This window comes from Varroa destructor, unplaced genomic scaffold (assembly GCF_002443255.2).
Source record: "Varroa destructor unplaced genomic scaffold, Vdes_3.0 BEIS01000002.1, whole genome shotgun sequence".
NCBI classification, from domain to species: domain Eukaryota; kingdom Metazoa; phylum Arthropoda; class Arachnida; order Mesostigmata; family Varroidae; genus Varroa; species Varroa destructor.
Genome location: NW_019211455.1, coordinates 23,603,611 through 23,626,910, shown reverse-complemented (window position 1 = coordinate 23,626,910; position 23,300 = coordinate 23,603,611). Strand labels below are relative to the sequence as shown.

The window sequence follows — 23,300 nt, the reverse complement described above, 5'->3', positions numbered from 1 at the left end:
CTACTGAAGTGGAAACAGCGGTTTGTACAAGATGGGGGGGGGGGGGGGGGCTCTACACGCCTGGAGCTGAATTTACGAGTGTTATTGGGTATTCGACATCAAAAAAACGGCAAATCCGTGTGTTGCGTGCGTGCGTGCGTGCGTACGTACGTGGTCGCTGCAGGAGTGAACTCCCAAGCTGAGTTGATCATCGCGATGAAAGACCGCGTACTGAGCTGTGATGCTCGCATTATGAGGCACGGCGGACGACGTGTCTTGACTGTTCAGCTTTTGTGCGATCAACAGGGATGCGTCGTCTGACTCCAGAACGTATTTGCGGATTGTTGAAGTGGCCAGCGCTTTCTTTAAATTCTTTGAATATTAAAGAATAATATTTTTTCGCTTTCCAGAACTTCATAAAGTTGATGTAGATCTTCTGTTACAATAGGTTTGCAAGCGGAACTTTTACTTCGCGTAGGACCCTAAGCTGAGCTATGTCCCTAGATGGTTTTGAACATTAGTTGGATATCCATCCTTATTGGTTGGTTGACCATAATTGAAGATAACCATCTTTGTATAGATACGATGAACCAGTCATAACGAATCTATTAGGCTGTTACATGCTAATTCGGCAGACATCGAAATTGAATAACCTGGAAACTAGTTGAACTTGGGTGATAATATAATACGCGACTTTTACAGACTTCAAGTAAATAAACAGTGAGATAAGCCTGCCTACCAGTAGCCCTTTTTAGAACATGGAAAGCCCTTTCGCTCACAAGGACATCGATAGAGACCAGCATTAGATATCCTTTACTTAGTTCGAAAAATAGTTGAGGCATGGCGACGAGCTCTAGCATTCTCGTAAAGTAAGCAGGCTGCATACTTTTGACTGTCGTGCCAACGGTCCATTAACTTCCTAAGAAACTTCAGGATGCGCACTTCAGTCAATTCTTAATTTTCGTCAACTATCTCATAGTAGCAGATATCCCTGATGGCCATTGAAACTACTACCACTCACCTCACGGCTGAACTTACTCGACACCACCACGGAACTCGGTTTCTCTTCAGGACGACGCTATTGCTCTGCTTGGTTCTTCTGCGCCCAGCGCTTTGTCTATGGTGACCGTAGGCTCCAGGCAGGTTTTTTATTGACTAAAGTTCCCCAAACTGCTCGTGGAGTATACCATATACGTTATCAGCTTGCCTGGAGTCAATTCACCGGGAACCTATTTTTTACTTGGCTTTTGCATTCTCCGTACATGGCTTATGATTTTGTAACACGCTACATTTGAAATACTAGTTTTAGCCGACTGAGCTCTTAGGTCTGTTTTCGTAAAAAGCATACTTAACTGCCACAGTGCGTTTTTGTCCTTTGGGTCTTCATTTGGTATTCAACATTCAGATCTTCATTCTTGAAACGTTTACACCATTCACGCATTATGCTTTAATTATGGCCTTCTTATATAATATCTTAATCAATTCTAGATAAATTTCAGTAAACAGCGTTGTGGCCTTCGAGAGACAAAAACTAGACTAGTGAGCGTTGAGTGTCGAGAGTGAAAAATGTCATTCCTTCTTAACTCAGTGGTACTGGACCACACTCGGCCGGTTTTTACTCGCAAACCTCTAAGAGACTGCAGTATTTTTCAGCCGAATTTCGTCTGCTAGGGGCGCGGAATTCAAAAGTTATTCAATTTTAAAGTTCGCTGCCCTAAGATATGATGCAGCCATGTGCGAGCACGATTACAAAGCTTCAAAAAAAAACCATTTTAATAGAACAACTTCACAGCGTCGACACGACAGGTACTTCTAATATCTATTAATCCACTAGTCCAGTACAACCATTTGAATGCTCTATCGTTAATGGTGCAGCATCTTGCCATCGCTGCGCCTCTGCACTTAGTGAGCCGCAGGTAAAATACACAGAGTAATAGATGAGTGGACAGCGTCTTCCTCTTCGAACTTTTAGGCTACGCAATAACCTAGCATCGAACTTGGGCATACACATATTTTATTTCGTACTGGGAGCCAGGCGCGTGGTGGAATGCCCAACGAGGACGCGGGACGAAAAACACGAGACACTTAAATTACACTGTAGATAGTTAGTACAGAGATCAACAACAGCAGTAACAGCCAGTACATCGATTCATAATGAATTTAGTGCAGACAACGACATCGAAGACAATAAAAGCATCATACAACCACACCTCTTTCACCGTCATAGTCATTAGCTATAACAACACTATCATAAAAAACAGCATCATCGTAATCGCAGGTGGCAGCAGTAGGGGTAGTCGCATATACTCGGCAATATTTACCCACCATACCTAAATACCTGTATTTATAGTAAATACATAGCATCTATATAGAGACAGCCAGTAAATGTTATGCAATGCAAATCGGTTACAGCTGGCACCGCTTCCAACGCCGCCGCTATGCTCCTTCTGCTACTGCGAATTCTCCCTGTTGACGAGAAATCTATTGTTGCCCGCCGGCCCGCCTAACTGGGCTTACAGAACGCCCTTGTTGTTTCTGTCGTCATCATCCTCATCGTTCGCCGTTCGCTTGCTCGTTGTAAATCAATAGTTGTTGCGTTTGACGTTTGACTGCTGACAACGTTCTTGCGAATAGCGGTAGCAACCTCACTGCAACGTTAGGTCAGTCCTTTTCGTTGCTACGAGAGCGACGACGGCTTCCGCGATGGCGGCCAAGGAGATCAGCGCTACGAGCGCCGCCATGACAGCCATACTACATATATATGGCTGCGGTTGAATACTCCTGCGGATCCACTGGGAGGGAAATGGAGCATTGGCCGAAAAATGCTCTTAAACGGCTGTCGCCGCCGCCGCCTCTTGCTCTCGGCGGGTTTCGCTACGTTCTGGCGTATCAACGGAGCAACTGGTTGTTACTGATGTCGATGGCTGGTGTTATCGCCGACGGTAGAGTTTGCTGTCGTCAAACGTCGAGCTCCTAATGTCCAGCTCTAAAGAACCGAAGATAGATCGGCTTTGTGAAGGTGCACATGAAAATGGCAGCATGCATACATCTGTTCCGCTACGATGCCACTTAACGCGTAGGCAGTACAGGAGAAAAAGTTGTAGACAGAAAGAAACCTACGTCATGAGAGACTCGAAAAAGGCCTACGCTTGTAGCCCTACTACAAAGAAAAATATCCTTAAGGAATTCTTGTAAAAATATTATATGGCGTAGGCAGAAGGGATTCAAGTCAGTGTTAATGCGGTGGTAATAGGTACAATGACCTGGTTCGCTCTATCCTCCAAGATTCCATAAAGTATTTAGGAGAAAGGACGCAAGACAGGCACAGTATTCACAGAGGCTGCAGTTGATCGGTCACGTTACTCATCATTTCTATGTAATAGCGATAGTGTCAGAGCTGCTGTGGAGTGATTCTTGGTAGAACATTGGTGAGAGTGTGTAACTATGGCTGTCAGAGAAGGAACAACAGTCTGCGCATACTTGAGGTAATCATAGACAAAACAGAAGGCCCGTTTATATAATCGGTACCCAGTAAATCATTTATTATATATATAACAATGATGGTCGGAATGGATTCATTACAACTGAGAAAATCATATAGTCGTTGAGCTGTTGGTGAATTTTCAAAATTAACGGAATTCGTCGATCGCCAGAATGTACTGATTTTGACAGTTGACACTATATCATCCTACTTTGTGGTCCAAAGCAAACAACAGAAATTCGCGACTTCTTCGTACTTATATCATAATATACATAATTAGTCAAGATGGCCAGAATAAAGAAAGCGAGCAATTAGGAAAAATTATCCAGTACAGTTAATGCTTGAACACGACCCATTAGCTTCCTATGCAGAAGGTAAAAGTCCGGACTTCTGCCTTCAGAGGGCGAGAACTGATGAGCAAGTTGAACTCTTATTATAGCTGATTTACGTAACCAGAAATAAGAACCGCCGAAACCTCAGCGGTGCCTTGTACAAGGAGAAGCAGAGCGACTTTCTCAACGTACATATCTAAGACGCTTTTTTCTTTTTTTTTACGAGTGATGTTATTAATCATTGTCTATGTACGAGACTATGAATCTTATTTTGTTTGTTTTTCTTCTATACGTCAGTGTAGACAGGTAGGCTTCAAACTGGAAAAAAGCGGTCCGTCGAGCTAGCAATCTTCTGGAAATTTGTAATTTTCTTTATAAGTGTACCGCACATGAATAAACTTAATTCTATGGAACGCACATATTTCATTTGGATCTTAATGGCGATAATACGAGGTATAGCATAGAATATGAAACTACGCGGCAATAGTCTGTACGTACCGTACAGATGCTGGTTTTTTTGATTCCTGACATACGACTCGTCGGGTGATTTGTTGGGTGACGGTGTGCAGTTGCGAAGTTCCATCGAATCATCACATGGGAATTGATCATGCAAAGGCACTCACGTTACTCAACGATAAAAACTTGAAGGTTCATTGTCGAACACTGAAAATAAAATGACGCTAATAGAGTTTTACAAAGAGGTGCTTTTCAGAACGAGCATTGCAAATGCTATATTCAGTATTCACCTGTGTCATCGACAACCGATCATAAATACCGGCATGTTGGGTTAGCGTCGACGGGATACGGCAGATTGGTCATATAATGCCACGCGATACATGAGGTCCATTATGTGAGCTTAAAAGCGATTCACACAGAGAAATAGGTGATTGTGGAATTGTTGATCTATGTCTAAAAAAGCTATGGAGCTATAATTTAAGACCTTTTTTTCCCTACTAGAGCATTATCAATGGACAGCTGCACATGACGGTAGTCGAGAACAGCAAAAAGCCCTTCACGCTCCTGCTTAGAGCTAGACTCGCAACTAGAAATGTTCATTAGAGCAATTCTAGGAGCGATTCGTTATGCGAAATTATTTACCTTACAAATATACAAGTTACAAAATCAAGATACATCCTAATGATCCTATCGAACCATACCTTCCAACTAACAGCATGAAAAAACATTTAAACGGTTCCAATCCACTGCTCACCGTCTAACCCCCCCCCCCCCCCCCCCCCCCCCCCCCCCCCCCCCCCCCCCCCCCCCCCCCCCCCCCCCAACTGCAGCTCTATCCCAAGAAAGTCTGCAACACATTTTAAGACGCTTCATTCAGAATTATTCAACCTGCTCTTTTCGTGGTAACAAAAACCTTAGTAGATATGAAAATGTAAGGATTTAAGTTTACTCACAAGGTATTTCCGATAGCTCTACTTCATGGTAGTTAGATTCATAGTTCGATGTTGATTTGTTATCGATACATCGTATCGACCGTTCAGTATGACTGGTGGTCGCACAGCCGCTGGATAAGACGGTATGCTTCAACCACGTAAAGGCCAGGCGGTTGCTGGATCCCCACGGAGCACGTCCCGAAGTGGAGTACAGGATGATGGGTGCCGGGAAACACGATATATGTCCAGGCTCGCAGCTATGCTGAGCAGAAGCCTCAACAATATTCAGGGCTACGGTAGGAGGTCACTGTGATCGATGCGGACGAGGAAAGATGGACATCTTCAAGTAATGTCGAGGCAGTTCCAAGGCTTCATTTCTAACCTAAGGGTCGAAGGTTATACTATCGAAGGGTCGAAGCTATACTACACAGTTTTTGCAATGGCCTCGTTGAACATGCAAAAATAACAGTTGTGCCCAGACGTTTGTGTGAGGAAGAACAGTCGACGTAAATGAATAGCTAATCAATTGACAGCGCATTCGTATAGGACTATTGTGCATAGGCTCCAGACAAATAAATGACTAAAAATATCAGTTGGCAAATCATATGGCATACAGCCACATGCGCAGGCAGTTAACAACCATTATTAATTTGTTTGATTGGTTAGCTGGTTCGATCGATAGTCAATTGATCTTCAGTTACCAGCATTTTGCTACCGGGACTAGCAGCTCCCGGCTGGAGCAGATATTTGTTGCGCAGCTGAGCAGGGCACCTTGCACGCCGTCTGACATAAGGAAGGTGATAATTGATGCTGTTAGTGTTCGCATTGCCCCCGCAATTGTGGTAACTGCATCCATCATCGACTCTAAAACGCCTGTACATGACGAAGATGACGACCAGCACTGGCTTGTCCTATGGCGAGCCGTGTGGAGTTGGCCAGCTCCTAGCGCGGGTCCTTTTTTCTCGTAGTATCTAGCTGTGATGGGTATATTGTACAGTGCTGTGACACCGCCGTGAAGGCCGGGTATCATATAGCTGCACACTGCGCTTCAACACCAAAGAAAAACGTTGATGCCCCTAAGTTATATGCGGATCAAGCTGTGTTGATCTACGCAACGCTTTTGATTTATGCAAAAAAGAAATCTTTTCCTGGTGTTCTATTCCAAGGCAGAAGCAGTTGCACCTAAACACCACTGGCGGGCCGCTAGGCTAGTCAGAGCACCTTACGTACAACAAATGAGTGTGCTATTCAAGGTTTAAGTTGATAATGTCGTATACTAATAACTTTCGCAAGCCTCAACTTAATCTGCTGGCAGACGCGTGGCCCCACTCTATTATGACTGCATACAATACAGTGATGGAAACGAGCGCTGCCATAAAAAACTTAACGGAATGTTTCTTCTTATACTATCGTGTACCGGTGCTGATACGATGATGAAGTATAAGGTAGTGATGTTTCTGCTGCTGTTAATGGTGATGATAATGTTCATGGCAATAGTGGTGGTCATGATGGTAATATCTATGCATACCATGTTTTGAAGAGCTGGTGCTTGCTTTTGAGAAGTAAACCAGACGAAAACGTGAAAGCAGGCCTTTGAATACCAGTACGATTGGTTCTAACCTGTTGATACTAAATGTGATATCGGTAGAAATTTCTATTTTGTACAGTTATGCTAACACATCCTGGGAGGCAAAAGGGGCTATAGTTGTCTCTAAAAGCTAGAAATTGCTTACAACGAAATGACTTAAGGCCGAGAAAGAATTGTTAAATAACTTTTTTTATTTATAATCGCTTGTAGGTAAGGTAGCCAGTACGCGCATCGTAGTAGGGCCAGATTACTCGTAAAATGTAGCGTCCATATAAATCGCTTACATTAACAATCGTATATATATATATAGAGGAAGGTCGAGCTAACGAACCGCTTAATTTTTTCTAGCAAGGAAAGTTTGATTTGAAATTTTAGCACAATCAAATATTGAGATGTGTACGAAATACACATGTGCCATCAAATTGGTGCCATTGGCGTTAGTGACGATCAAGTCCCAAGAGCTGAAGCTACATAGAACAACTAAGTGTCTTCAAATGATATATCAAACTAAATAAACAGCTCACAATTTCGCTTCGTCCCAGAGTTACCTTTTCAAAGCGAATTGAAAGTAAGTTACGTATTTATAAAAGTCATTGCTTTAAGTTATATTATATACAAATTGTGGGAACGACCGCATTTTGACGACAGCATACATCAAATCCTATGAAGTCCATGCCAGATTTACAGAGAAATTGAGAGACTAGATGTCCTCAGAGTACAAACAGCTTCGTGTAAACGCGTGTATGCCTATATATATGTTCATTTGAACTAAGCTTTTATAGTTTCGCACACGTTATCTTATATGTGGTTAGTGTCAGCTGTGGCGTAAGCAAATCATTACATTGCAAATGATCATGGATTGGATTTTACCATAAATATATATTTAGACTAGAGTGATGCACGGCCATGACAATTATAAGGAATTCAGCATGGTTCTACTAGCTATGTCGTCTCAGTTCGCGAACAAAACGTAAGTCGTTAATATACCAGCACCTAGGTCATCTAGCACCCGGCTTTGTACTGCCTCAACCTAACCATCCTCCTCAATCTGCTCAACTAAGCCGTAAATGATTAAGAAGCATTTCTCCTTTAATCAGTAGCAAAAACAGTGGAAATTTACATAATGCTTAATTTGATTACGTTTTTCTAATGTTTGTTTATTCTTTATCCACTTTATTGCATACAGGTTCTTCGCTAGGGGTTTCTAGAAAATCATTATATAATTAACTACTGATTAAGACGCATTTGCATGCGATGATTACAGTTATGTTATCGTTATACATAACTACCAATTTTCTCATCTTTCATTAACAAACTCATCATCTTTTATGGGTAGAAAAGTAACTAACATAAATAATTCAGGACTTACATAACACGAATTATTGTCAACATTTCTACGAGCACGAGCTGTTTTGAAGTGGAACATTCTCGTAAAATGAATACTTCTCATGTGCCCAAAATATCTATTCGAAAATCACTATTCTGGTATCATAGTGCTGGGAAAAAACCTGCATAATTACCCTCAACCTCCATAAATACCCTCCTCATTACTCTTACCATTATGCAGTATTGAAACAGCAACTATCATCTTTGACGTATAGATTGGTACTGGATAAACTTGGACTGAGCGAAATTGTGCGTGGTTGTAAAGCATTCATTTTTTTTAATGGGTTTACTTATGCCAACAAATTGCCTGCATCTGCATCTGCATCTGCATCTGCATCTGCATCGCAGTAATTTTTTCCCTTTGTCTTTTGCTAGTCACTCCGTACCATATAGCAGCCTGAAAAATTTTAATCGCAAATAAAAAAACACATCGATACAGTGTACACCCCTAAATGTTCGAACCTATTAACTCAGCTGGCTGCCAGCCTAACGTCAAATTTCTAACTTGATATTATTATTGAATGGAAATCGGCGATGCGACAAAGCTAAAGCATACTCACGAGCTATCCGGATACAAGGCGAAGACAGATGGAGCTCATAGCAACTGAAGCCAACTCGGTAGTTAATATTTACTATTCTCTTGTGTATCGCTTTTTTGCGCTTCGAGATCGCACGTACGGAGCACCAGCGCACAGCACTCGGGTTTTTTTAATCCTCGAACCTCTTGGGTATTGCTGTGCTAGTGTTTCCCAAGGTAAGCAAAGCCCATATGTTATGTTATACCTACACGTCATCCAATTAAATCACGCTATTAGTATGAACACTCCAATTATGATTATGTTAGGAGCGCCATTGAACAGTCCGCTCATCAATTACTTATTCAAAGTTATTGCAATGTATCAATATAAGTCAGCAGTATCATCTATACCGCTCATATTATATATATATATATATATTTTTTTCTTTCAATAAACATATTTACGCTAAAAATAAAGTTGGGCCTTATGTATTGCATGCTATTTAATTTCATCCTGAAACTCTGTAGTTAAGGTCTTTCGCCAGTAACTGCCAGATAATAACAAATGTTATTGTTTGGACGAAGAATCGCGATAAAAGTAGCTGACGACACTGTTGACTATTTTGCTTATTTCGTTGGTTTCGATAGTCTTTATAAAATGGAGGATTGAATCGAGAATTAAGTCCTATATAAAACGATCAGCACAAAAGTCTGTGAGATACAGGTGTGCCTTTAACTGTACTTCATAATTTCGGACAAATAATTAAAAAAAAAAAAACTTGAAATGATGCCCTCGATCGTCTTTTCGTACCTACAGCATGATAAACCACCGCTGATATAAGATGGGAACGAAAGTGTACTCAATTACTTTGGGAGCGCTCGGCACCTCTGTAAAGTAAACTGGAGTAATCAAATAGGAATGCAATGAATAGGTAAACGCCCTTTTGTTTTGGTTCTGTAGTATGATCCATGATATTACCATTTGTGCTATTTTCTAGGGCCTCTTTACTACTGACTAGAAGTCCTTCGATAACCGTTGGATAGGGACTTCCTTGAGCTATAAAACCGCCATTTTGTGTAATTTAAATAAATTGAATTTAGAAGATCTGAATTGCAGTCGATGCTAAAATTGTAGGTGATTTATTAGGGTTTCCAATAACAAATGATCACATAATAGCCGTAAAGCCAAATCTATAAGTAAATTAACTTAAAAAAATATAGTTCCACCGTTAATTTATTTTCTCAAATTATATCTAATTTCCAATTCGATAAACCTACTGTTTTTGAGAAGCTCCTTGGAACATTGCTACAACAGGGTAAACCTTGACAATTTTTTGTTTTTTTAATATATTTGCCATTTTCATCTTTATTTAATCGCCGTTGTCGTATAGTAGATGTCGCTGGCGAGCCTTGAACCAGCGAATTTGACAAATCCATAAAAAGTTGACATGTACATCTAATTCAAATGTACCTTTTCTCAATATCGAAGGTATAACAAGGTATTCTAAACTGATTAGTTGATTATTATATTGTACGTCATAAATAAAAATACTGCTGCATCTCGTTTTCGCACTCGTATGGCCTCTCAAACTAACCGCTTAAATGTCTAAAAATTTAAAAATGGTAAATTTCAATGTTAACTCCGTTGTGCAGTTCCTGTGCGGGCCTTCGAGTAAATTTGCCGCGCGGAACATGGCGATCTAAGACAACCACTGTAAAAAATTACAGCAAATTTCTAAATTTCAAAGCTTCTATTAACTAGAATAGACGTGATACTTAGAGTGTCGTTGCAGATGTCATAATTTTTCTTATCATGCGAGCGATAAAATTTGACTGGCCGTATCAATTATGTCAGAAAAAATTACATTACTCTAAGCTCAGATCCAATTCTTGTTTTTTTTTTTGCAAGCTGATGTTAATTGATTTATTGCCCTTAAGTTGTTGAATTGTACAAGTTTGTTGTCGGACGGTCATGTTTGAAACTTCTTCGGAAAACGAGCGCACATTTTTTGCTAGTAGTGTCATACTCGGCTAACGGTAAAAGCCGTGTCCGTTGACTAAATGTTGACGGCACTTCTGGGTGACCAGGATATCTCAATTGCTTCCTTTATCCAATCGAAACCGTTGCTGACAATTTTGACAAGTCTTATAAAACTATTACTAAAACATCACCGAAAACAGCTTTGTGATCATTTTTCCTTGACTGAATTTCTGGTACATACGATAAACCTAACAGTTTCGCATGAACTGCTGTACGCTCCGCTTGTCTTCAAATCGATTAATCGCGAACGCGGCTTTGATAATATCTTCACACTGAAACAGCTGATGAGATGCAATCTGATTATTGTGTTCGATTTGTTATATATGGCTTGCTGCCATAACATGCTCATTGTTGTCAACAGAAGAGATCTTGCGCGTGTTATGGTCATACACTTAGACGATAAAGTGGACGAGCCTATAAGGAAAATTTTCAGTTGTTTCGCCTTCCTCCTGAATCTGCGAAATCATGCCTCTTCAGTAAATCGCTAATTACCTTGCGGAGTGTGCTATTTTTAATACAGCTACATAAATTACTTATAAACTAATATTATGTAAAAAATATAGGTACCTGAGCATATCTCAATTTATACTTGATGCATAAATAACTGTTTGCCGTGGATTTAATTCTGTGGTATGTATGTCAATAGAAAGTATTTTTAGCTCGGTTCATATAAGCGGCCGTTCGCCTGAAGACTTGTATCCGTGGTGCCACGCTGGATGGCGTCAGACCGCATTATCTACTCCAATAGAGGACGGGCTTGCAGGCGCTTCTCGAAATAGCCATTTATAGGTCAAAGTCATCTCAACAAGACTCATCACAAAGGTCACGTTGTCGTGCTCAGAGGGGTTAGGGGTATGCCACACCTAGACACATGATTTGTTCTAGATTTTTGTCCAATTGACACCAAGCTAGCTGAGCTCGAGACGCAATTAGCTGAGCAATGTAAGAGACCAATCACTGCAGAAAAACCTTGAATCCTTTAAAACTCATTGGTTTCCTCTCTGTCGTGCTCATTTACCAAGTGCATTTTCAGAATTTAATCGTCACTTAACGTGCATATTGCAACAGTTTTTTTTTGTTGGAAATTACTTACTTTTCTAATGGGCAAGGCCTAAAATTACGAAGTATCCGCTGCCTATTAATATTGAAACTTGATTACGTGCACCATTTATTATAAAATCAGCCATAGATGTTCTCAGTGGACGGAAGTTTTGGATTTCATACTTTGCACGAATTTGACCATCAACACTTGTATCAGGTTAACGTATAGAAAATGTTTGATTGTTACTTTAAGATTTTGCTATTTTTCTACCTGCTGATAGTCAAATACCGGCGGAAAGCTCTCTTGTTTATTATTCTTCATTGTTGTAATTTTTTGCCTACGTCACAAAATTTTAAATGGCTTTTTAACTTGAAAGTAGATATAGGTTTTTTAAAAGACAACAATTTTGCTGTTCACAAAATGAAAAAAAATCTGACAATTTAAGATAAAGAGATTCAGTTTAACTTTGAAGCTTAAAATAGCGACCAGAAAAAAATTGGTCTAAGAATCGTCTTTGGAAAATCAGATAGGATTTGTTGAACAAAACAAAATTTTATCAGAAAATAGCAAACGCGGAATGTTTGCTATTAATTATAATAAATCTGACATATATCAATGTATTGAGCTATTTTTCGTGCTTTTTACCTCGTAAGTCTGCTGTTTTTTTTTTTTCTGCTTCTATTCGTGTTTTTAACGATTCGAATCTGTTTTTTTTTGGATTGAAATATAGCTTTTATTTTATACAATATTGTAATTATCCTATCTTGTAACTATTAGCTTGACTATTATTTATGTAGCAACGTGACATTTGATAAAAAGAGTAGGTTTCAGTACGACCATTGAGCTACTATTATAATCGAAATAGTCCTGTTTCTATCTGTCACTACCTCATTCAGCCTAAACCTATTAAAAATTACCGGTTCGTTACCATGGTTACTGATTTTATACCTCAGTTCTAGCTAATTAGAAAGAAGACATTCAGCAAACATGTATCACTCAAGAGATTGTTTGTCTTTACGTCGTGCAAATGCTTATGTTTAGCCAGAATAGTAGCGGTTGTAGAGACTGCGTCTATACTTCTGCATTACAGGTTCGTAAGCGTTTCGCGACCCTGTATGACGCGCGCGAGTAAGTTTCGGCTGAGGGTCCTACCTTTTCACCGCGCACGAACCGTCCGGCAACCGATTTCTACTGCGAGTCCATCAGCTCAATGCAACAATGATTAAGTCCTAATGCAAGCTAACACTAGACATTGCTTAGAGATCTGACGTTACATCACGTACGATCAAAGATACCACTTTACAGTTGCTAATAGAGAGCTGCTGCCCTTTTCTTTTGCCCATAAATAGAATTTCTAGAAACGAATTCCTTCTCTATATTTGGCCACTGTAGCATACAAATCAAACGACGAAAAACTTATTACACCTGCAATTAGTCAACGCTGTCAATCAATCAATCAATCGCCGCAGGCATAAAGCTTTAGAAAAAGAAAATACGATGAAGTCTACATCCGGTGTGCGATTTAGCAAAGATTAGTACAACCTGTTAGAAGGTTTAACGCGGCTAAAGATTCTTATCAGGAATGTTTCTTAGGCTTGTACCCCTGACCCTGATAGCTGTAGCTTATCCTTACCCAATCGATTGGACTGCATACCTATTAGGTACGTTTTGTGGGCACGGCATGCACAGCAATGGGCTGTGACAAACAGAAACGGTTCCCAGTCTGTGTGAGTTTACTATGCATACATACAAGCTGATTGGTAACAACCTATTGTCTATGTCTGTCTGGGTAGTCGGCATAGCGCGGGTGGGACTTGTTGACGAAAACGTTCCCCCTTCACTAATTATCGTTAACATAAATCTCTGCTGATAAATCGCTTGTTCATGTCTCAGATCCCATTGCTTAAAGAGATGGGAATGTTTCTATGAACGTATCGTACTCTAATGCACGATAGAAGCATGTATTGGAATTGTTTGTGTAGCATTATCTCGTATCATTATTACAACTACTAGATGAATTATATTTTAACATTTTTCTTTCAAATTTTTTGATGTGGACGGAATGAATAGTGAATCTGTTAGCCATTTACAAAAGAAGTAACGCCAGGCGCTCGTTGCGGCGCGCCGAGCTTCCAGTAACACGGCATCTTTTCTAAAAAATAATTTTCGGTTGTTATACAATGCTAGACAATTTTCCGTTTGCGCGTTTAAAAAGTTCCGCCAGACAAAGACAAGAAAAAGAACGACTAGAATAAGTAAAACATTTTTATAATGAAAACTAACTGCATTCACGTGTTTATCTGTCCATAAATGATCATCACACTGGCAAGTTTAATGTACAAGTTATTAAACGGCCGTCTGTTTCTCTGTGTGTAGTAACTGCGCAATAATTAATTACTCTTTATAATTGTTTTGCTAGATACAATAAACGCTGTAGATTTATTACAGCATCTGTGAGAACATTTTCTAGAATTCATTTAGCTCTACTTGTAAACGGACTTCTGTTACAAACAAGAAGCTCATTTATGTATCACATTAGACTTACGTTCTAAGTTTACTTGGTGTTATTTATTTTTCCTATATTTCCTGTAAAAGGAAGGGAACTCGAAGGAAAAGTCGTGCTCCTTCAGTATATCATAATGGGATAATATATCTTTTGTTTTTAAACTCAATACTACAACTACGTTGATTGCTCCCATTCAGGAACGCGAGCTGAAAGAGTTTTCAAGAGCGTTATACGTAATCGTATAAAGGTGGCGAAATACGGAAAGTCCGCTAGTGAACAGGGTAAGTGAATGGAGCAAGAGAGGTAAAAATCAACTCATTAATAAACGAGAGAACTTGACAATGTTTATACTCACAACCCAAGCCTAAATTCGTTTCGACCAAAAGGCACATTCTGACGAGTGGATTTCGCTGTGATTCTGTAACTAGCTCCATTGGCAGCAGCTAAACACCTTTTACATTTTAGAAACACCTTAGAAATTTAGAACTTTAGATGCATGTACTACGCAACCAGCAACCACCGCAAAAGGAGATCAAAACATGTGGTTTTGCAGTAATTGGGAGTTAAAACGATTGATAACGTTCTGAATTCTGCCAAGGAGTAAATTGCCAGATTGGGTAGACGGTAAATTTATCCTACACGTAGACGTCCTTTATTACATTACCAACTGATACGAAGTTCGACAGTGACAACTAGTCGTCATGTACCAAAGAGACATAGCAATATTTTATTAGACCTAATACGAACAAATGAGCTATTCTTGGAAAAATAAGATTAAAAAAACTCAATGATTTAAACGGGACTTGCTCTCCCAGCCGTTGATACAGCATACATGTCCCAGTCGCTGGCTCCTATCATGAAATTTTACATTTCACATCTCCTGCTTTTTACTCTTTTCGTTTCTGCACACCGTTAAAATGACAAACCACCTTAAATTAAAAGGTAACACAAATCTATAAATATTTCAGATTCAGCCCTTTTGCCGCACCCTTCAATAAAAAAGCGACCAAAATCGAACAAAGAACATGGGGAATTAACCCATAAATTCCACTTAAACAATCATCAACATGCTGAATGAATGCGAAGCAAATGCAGGCACGCGTAATCATACGCGTTAACCTAATATTCAGTCGAAACGGTCCACCGCAGCCCTACCTTGTAAAGATTAACAATTGTAAGGTTTTTATCCTCTCGAGCCCGTTGTCATGGGAACCGAAATTCAGTTATTCTATTGGCCTCTCCGAAAGATATCTTGGCACCGCGCTGTTTTAGCAGTGTGTCTGAATCAACACCAAAAACTAGCTCCTTTCGTCACTCGTTCCGGTTCGTATTTCAGCACGAATTAAGAGCCACAAATACATTTCTAATGTAAGTAAAAAGAATGCGTTTCTAATTCATAACTATTAATACTTGTGGTATCATTAAATACCTAAATAGCTAGAAAATCCGCCTCAATATCGCCGGAGGCAGTGGCAAGTCTCTGTAATCCCGCTTCTGGGAGGCTGGTGCAAGGGACATCTACGGGTTGGGGCACCCGCTCGTTGACTGTCGATGTCGATCGAGTGTCCGCACTAAGCTAGGCGTTTACATGGGCGCTTCACAGGGAACTGGGAGGGTCCAGGTTGGATAATGAGGGGCGCACCGGCTCAGGGCGGAAACGCAGCAAGCAAAAGTCCCCGCGCTTTGCAGTAGTGGGATCGCACCCGTGAATAGGCGTCCTCGTCGGGCCTAACCTACTGGTTGGACCTAGCACCCTACACCTTTTGAAGCCGCCAGCGACAGATGAGAGCAATCGATATCAAGTGTTGCATTGCTTGTTTTGTTTGAAACATACGTTGATAATAGCGATAAAGAATGTGAAACAAAAAAGGGGCTTCAAATAGGAGCCGAGACTAACGTGTGAAAAATGAAATCATTTCGATAGAAAGAGAAGCATTTTTCAACTTAGAGAGGTTTCTATTAGTGATTAGGATTTTTTAAATCAGTGACAAGAGAGTGCACTGTGTCACAGCTGACTTGCTTAAAAGCGAAATTTTTTGTCATATTAAACGACTATATTTTTTTATTCCAAACCCTTCTCTTTATGAAAAAGTTACCTAACTGGATAAGAACTGGCTTCAAATAACGTCGAGCTCATCTGATGAGTAAGGCTTTCAACGCTGTCTGGCTGGCGTCTCTACAGAACGTGTTTGCTCAATGCTATGACCACTAGAACCACCGCAGTACCGAATCCCCTATAAAGTTCCACATTCCATACACTCTTATTGAACCAGTTACTCGATAAAAGACAATTACCACTAGGGAATACATTTGCAAAAGACTGACCTTGAGTATTTCCGAACAAATAGTCATATCTATATTGTCACAATACGTTTCTTTAGAATTTAGTTAGTGAGACGGTATGTACCGTCAAACAGAAGGACGAATCACTGTAACTGGTAACTGACAAACCCGCTGCAAGAGACGAAAGCCAAATGCACAATTAAAATTTTGCCAGAGTTAATTATCTCTAATAACTTATATTCTAATAGTAGCTCAATTCAAGATAGTACATTTATCAACAAGTAACTTTAACGTACGCTTTAATATGATTATCGGAAAATACTATAATCTAGCTAACCATTAGATTGGTTTCGATTCTATTTATTCCAGCGACCCTTTCACAAAAGCAAAATCACAACCAATACATGTTTGTATAAAGAATATTTATTGCCATTTGATTGAGTAAAAATCTTGCCCTGCCTACTATCGGAGAAAAATCAGACATTTGTTTATCATCTTCCTGAGCTGGAAACAGTGGCTGGTGGTCGATCTGTCGTCCTTTAGGCGTTTTCATGATTCCGATTAAGCTCTTTGAAGCCTTCATTGCAGACAACAACGTTTCGCCCAAAGCTAAACAGCCTTACTCTCCCTTTATATTTGTGTATCGAGAAGGCTTTTTTCGTACACTCACTAACGGCTGGCACATACGAGGCCACGCGCACCAAATCAACATTGACGCAGTCCGTATATTTTTTGTCATCTGCATCATCATCATCGTTAGGAGTGATCATATTCATTATAGATGTTATTATTTTTTATATTTTATCATCATACTACATATCACTAACGCTACTTATAAGCTTAGAATATACTGTAATTAATAAAGTGACTGAATATAATCAATGGTTCCCCTCCTTCTTGTTTCGTCTGCGTCGCTCGTTAGCATTAGGCTCGTCTAAAACTTCATCCGTCAATATTGATATCATTACGGTCGCGTCAGCCGTAGGTCCGGCCGCAAACTTCGATCACAATTTAATCACTATAAAAGTATTCTTAATGATAATAACAATAAACAAACTATATAAACTCAACGTCGTCCGAAATAGGTACTCAGCGACTCTTTGGTCTCCTGGCCATTTCTGCGCACGTACGATTCAGCATTTATGACGGGCTAGTACAATTATGATACTAATGGGACAGGTCGTCTGTTCTGGCTGCCAGCTAAGCGTCTACCTTCACGATCGCCGTCGCCGTCGTCGTCGGTCTATCGTACCGCCATCATTCATATGATTATTATTAGCGCGCTGCAGTCGTACTGTGGATACAAATAGGCGATTTTTTCTACGCTAGATAGAAGCTAAAGTGTACAGATTACTGATACTGTTGTAGGCAACCCTTCGATGATAGTACTATCAGGAATTAGAGCCATCATATTTTTAACGGCTATCTTCTTCTTTTAATAATAATAAAAACTTTTTTGTTGTGCCATTGCTTCGCCTACGGAGATTGCTCACTCTACGATCAATATCTACTATCACATTGTACGCCTGGAAAAAATTAAGACCGACCTTTCCTGTCTTGACCGAGCACGTGTGTTGGCTGTTCATTATCGACTGTATATCGCTCGCAACCCACGTGGGTCCTTCAGCTTCGTCTCGTGATTTGAAACTTCGTTGTTTGTTTTTCCCCACCAGGCATCCTGGCGCTCACTTTTTTGTGGAAACGTCGTTTTGCGAACACTTTTCAAACCACTCTTGAAGCCATTAGACGGCGCTTTACGAAGCATATTAAGGCGGTTACCTATTCTGGAGGGTAGGAACCTTGAGAAGTTTCCTTGTACGGGCCCTAATTTATTATCGAGCAAGCAGAATGTCACTCGCGCTAATTGCGCAAACGATTTTTTGCATGCCAGAAGTATTATAGTGATTGTCGCGAGTAACTTTGTGAAATATATTTCGGCCATTAAGAGTAGGAACTTGTCACGCGTTGGATCTAAATGCAAATTTCAAACGTGTTTACGAATTGCCCTTCATAGCTACAACTATGCCAATCAGGTAAACAACGCTTCTCTAGTACGCAAAAACAGTCCTTTACCAATTTACCTAAAATAAAACATCAACCGGACGTTCGGGTCCAGAGCGCTGCCGCTCAAGACTCGACAAGGTTAGCGTCGTCGTCGTCATGCATCACTCGTATCATTTAAATACACTTCGCAGATTTATTTGCCTGTATTTAGATTACTAGCTAGTCAAATCGTCTATCTGCATAGTAAATATCCTAATAACCCAAAAATCACAATCGGACGAGGAACATCACGTATCGCGCAGAACTAGATAGTTATCATTCCATTCGTTTTTCTAATTGTTCATATTCCATTTCTAGAGGCGTATTTTCACCTTCAGACAAACGTAAACGGCACACCGTGCACAGAAATCAACTTTAATCGTAGAACGTAGATGTCCATTAGACAGGCAAAACACTTGTTCAGATTTTTCTACTCGTCCTACTCGTAACGACCTCGTCATTCAATATTCCTACTTGCGAAAATCATTGGCTCGCTGAAGACAAGCTATAGAAAATCGGAAAATGATGACGTTTGGCTGCTCTGTGATTTTCGTCGTTGTCTTTTATACAGCTCGTTCAAAACAGCAATACGAAAGGCTTGCACTTGCTGAAACCGACGATCGTCGCTGTTCTCTTCTTCATATAACTCGTGATGTATACGAAAGGGTTTTTGCGTGTGTGTGTAAATGTTTTGGTTTGTTTGTGTGGGCATATGGGCTTGAACAGCTTAGATTTTCTGCTAGAAGACATGCTCCTCTTATAACAGTAGTCTAAAATCCGATCTACATTTTCACCGAATTAATCCTGCCATTTTCCCCACCCTGTTACCATGACAGCCACCACCACTGCCGGTTTGGATCAGCAGATTCGTTCTCGTCCCTCGGGTATTATCTCCCAGTCGGTGCTGCGACCTAGTTGACGGCATCAGAAATAAACTTTCATAACATACAATGAAAGTAACATTTATCACGGCCACTCATTGTGATCACGACTGTCACTAGCGTTACCTAGGCCCTTACTTTTCCTCCTGCAAAAGACAGCGGCGTCCTATCCGTATCTATCTTCTGCTAGTTCACTAAATTACTATATATCACTGAATGCTGATTGATGATCATTCCAGGGTACTAGGCTTAAATTGATTGGCTGGCTTATTCCATCTGCATTGCTCACGCTGACATTACGACGCTGAACGCTGTATGAGCGTTGCTCGATACTTCGCTAATATACCATTCATTCGTCGTTTTCTTTTTGAGATTGTTATGCCTACAATCGATAGACGTTAGGAGTGTTGTTGAAATTCACACTCGAGCAATACTGCTTTGATCGAGAGCGGCGTCAATAACGCGAAGCTCGACATCAGCTTGAGCTCTTTTCGAGTTTTTCCTGAGCATGCCTGCAACGTTCATGCACACACAAACATGTCATAGACAGACGGGCACGGCGATGTACGTACGCACGGGTGATGTAGTATCAAACAACGCATGAATATGAATAATCTCGTGTAGACATTAAAAAAGTAAGCTATATATTTGCACTGCAGCCAACTAAACTGATCGACGAAACCAATAGATTTATTAGTAAAACGTAGAAAATCTCTAGCTGAGCCGCTACAGCTGCTGGAAGCACGCGATATTATTAACTGACTAACTCTTACCTCTTCCGTTGGAGGGTTTTCCCGAGAAGCTGTGCTGGTGACTATGTCTAGGCAGTTCTGGAGCGGAGACGTCACCCTGTTGCTTAGCGAAATTTATAAATACCTGATCGAGGGTGGTCTGCGTCACGCTGTAATCCTCGAGGAGACATGGTAGGAACTCAATGGCAGTTAAGCTACTGTCGGCCATAAAGGAATCAACCTGTGTTTCGATTCCGGCGGGGCTTGCGCGGGCAGTTTCCAGGTGTCGGAATATATCGCCTAAGGGGACACTTGGATCGATCTGGTACTGCATCTGATTTAAATGGTGTTCTTTTAACAGTGCCTTGCCACCAAGCACGCGTTCCATGTAATTAATTACGGTATTGACGTCGGTGGCAATCTGAAACAAAAATGTACACGAATATAGTACAATATACAGCAAAATACGTTTCGTAAGAAAATCCAATACATGTAAACGAACATCAGTTTTAGCTGGCATGACGTGAGGTTTAGGGAAGTGCTATATGTGTTTATAAACACTTTGGGATACTTGATTCATTTCACCCAGTTATATGATTTATCACACGCCATTTCATTCCGCTGGACCATTGAAACATAACTGGTTGCAGAAAGCTGAGCGCGAATATCCGTATGACCACATATATAATCTATGATCACTCAATCATTAACAAAAAAAAAAAAGCGTAAATTGGCTTTGACTCTCTTCTATCGTGCTACAAGATAAATTAAGCCACATATCCATTGTTTCATAAAGCTTGTATATCTGCTCTAATACTCCGAGTTCAGAGTCAGCCAATTCGATTTGACGCCTGCAAAGTAATGATCCTGTACAGAGCAATTGCGAACTCAGAGGATAGAATCGTATTGCTTTATCCCAGTCAATCCGCTTTGTATTCCAGCGATGATCATGCAGACACGTCAGCTGGGTTTGCATCTGGGTCTACTAAATATCTGCAACTGGACAGGATCATTTATAGAATTAACAGAATTCCTTAAATCCTGGCTGGTGTATTTGATTATTGTTTCAGAAGTAGTTAAGGTGTAAGCTAGCACCGAATATATTAACAAAACGTTTAAAAAGTTCCGTTGTCCTTTTTTGTTACGTTACCTATTACGAACGTTACCTGTTACATCTGCAGTAGCCAACGACAGCCATTTATATTATTTACACATTCTTGATAAATAATTTTAGCTAGGGTATCGCACTCAAAAAAAAGTACATTATTCTAACGATACGTACGGTATTGTTCATACCTTTAAGGTGACGGTGTAGCCAGCCCCGTATTTATTCTTCAGATGCTGTATTGAACCAAGACAGCGGAATTGTCCATTGACCATTATGGCCAGGCGTGTACAAAGAGCCTCGCACTCTTCCATCGAATGCGAAGTCAAAATCACCGATCTTCCGCCTTCTCTTACTATGTCAATGATACAGTCCCAGAGGAATCGACGACTCTTTGGGTCCATACCCGTTGTCGGCTCATCCTGTTTTATAGAAAGGCTTTTACTAAGATGAGTGTTTTCAATGTAAAACAACCGGATCGCAAGTTGTTTACGGTTCATTTTTACTCGAAATATGTAGCCGATAATCAAGGTCTTGAAAAGTTGCTATAAGTTATACCCAATAGCAGGTAGCTGCTTTACCTAATGACAACAGAAATGTCTTCAATCACAAAAAGAAATATATCAATTTTTACATGAGCTTTTTCGTACGTACCAAAAAAACCAAAGGTGGATTGCCGACCAGAGCAATAGCTGTATTTAGCTTTCGTTTATTACCCCCCGAATATGTCCCCGCGCAACGGTGTGCGAACATTCGAAGACCCAACTTGCGTATGCCCCAGTCAGCCACCTGGAAAACAGACAAACGACACAAACAGTATTAAGGCTTTAATATGTTGATTAAGTGCGCTTTAGTCACCCTCCCGATTTTTTAATTGCGTTGCTATTTACACATTCATACACATAGATGGGCATCACTTACTCTGGCAACGTTCTTTTCAGGCACTCCACGAAGACGAGCATAAAATTCGAGATGTTCGTAGCCCGTTAATAGGGGGTCGATCGCATCGAACTGGGGGCAGTACCCTACCTGCTGCCGAGCCATATCAAGTTCAGTCTTCACACTGTAAAAAGGTGGCGCATTTAACACATAGACACTCGGCAACACATAAAAGTAACACGATAGAGTTACATAAGCAATATATACACACTGCACGTACCTGTAATTGCATATGAAAGCGTTGCCGCCTGTGATTGTGGTGTTACCGGTTAGCATTTTGAATGTGGTTGTTTTTCCCGCGCCATTAACACCTAAAAGACCGAAACATTCGCCAGGGTTTACGCCAACGCAAAGATGGTTGACGGCAGCGTGCTGACCCTCCCTGTAACAGCCGATAGCAACAGACCGTTGTTAATAATAAAAAGAAAGCGATTTTTCACGATCCGAAAGGGATCACCAGGGCCGTCTAATATCTCCTGAGAAACTTTGACCGAATCAACTATTCTTAATTGATAAATCTTCTCTACATCGATTAAATGCAATTGTAATACATAATGATAACCAATTTACTGTTCAGAAATTATTAATTATTATTGCTATGATAACACGAATTATTAATAATACAGAAGAATTGTAACAACACCGGTAAACTTTAGTGAGGTTTTCAACTCGAAGAATGCAGTCCTGCGCACATCCCCCGAGAACTCGCTGCCTTTCCATTACCACATCCTCGTCCATCGGCTCCGAAGCATCAAACATTACCCGAATTTGTCTATAATACACGTGACATAAAATTAATACATGTGGAATTCTAATTCAGAAAGCACACCCTGTATGCAGCCTTAACGACTCCCTTCGCACAAAAACCAAGTGTACTTCTTGGATACAACGATTTTATTTTCCAAAGATTCTTGTGTCATCTTATCGCTCAGTTGGAATTAAAACTCTCAAAACAAAGACATCATTCTCTCAGTCAATTTATGTTCAAGTTTAAACTTAGCCCAAATTGGTAATCATTGAACAAATTATACTTTTTTAAAATCTCTATACATTCCAAG

At 40.3% G+C, this 23,300-nt stretch overlaps 1 protein-coding gene and 1 non-coding gene across 2 annotated transcripts in view; one reads left to right on the top strand and one right to left on the bottom strand.

Annotated features, from left to right (window-relative positions):
* Positions 1-15,719: 15,719 nt before the first annotated feature.
* LOC147757545 (signal recognition particle RNA) lies at positions 15,720-16,016 on the top strand. The gene has a single exon (XR_015322603.1).
* A 928-nt stretch (positions 16,017-16,944) lies between these two features.
* LOC111244700 (phospholipid-transporting ATPase ABCA1-like) overlaps positions 16,945-23,300 on the bottom strand; it is a 29,217-nt gene continuing 22,861 nt past the window's right edge. The window contains exons 10-16 of the mRNA XM_022792037.2: positions 22,886-23,014; positions 22,463-22,624; positions 22,225-22,366; positions 21,958-22,092; positions 21,495-21,725; positions 20,241-20,619; positions 16,945-19,979 (exon numbers count right to left, since the gene is read on the bottom strand). Coding sequence (XP_022647772.1) covers positions 19,885-19,979; positions 20,241-20,619; positions 21,495-21,725; positions 21,958-22,092; positions 22,225-22,366; positions 22,463-22,624; positions 22,886-23,014 — 1,273 coding nt within the window. The 3' untranslated portion in view covers positions 16,945-19,884. The remainder of the gene's footprint in view (positions 19,980-20,240; positions 20,620-21,494; positions 21,726-21,957; positions 22,093-22,224; positions 22,367-22,462; positions 22,625-22,885; positions 23,015-23,300) is intronic.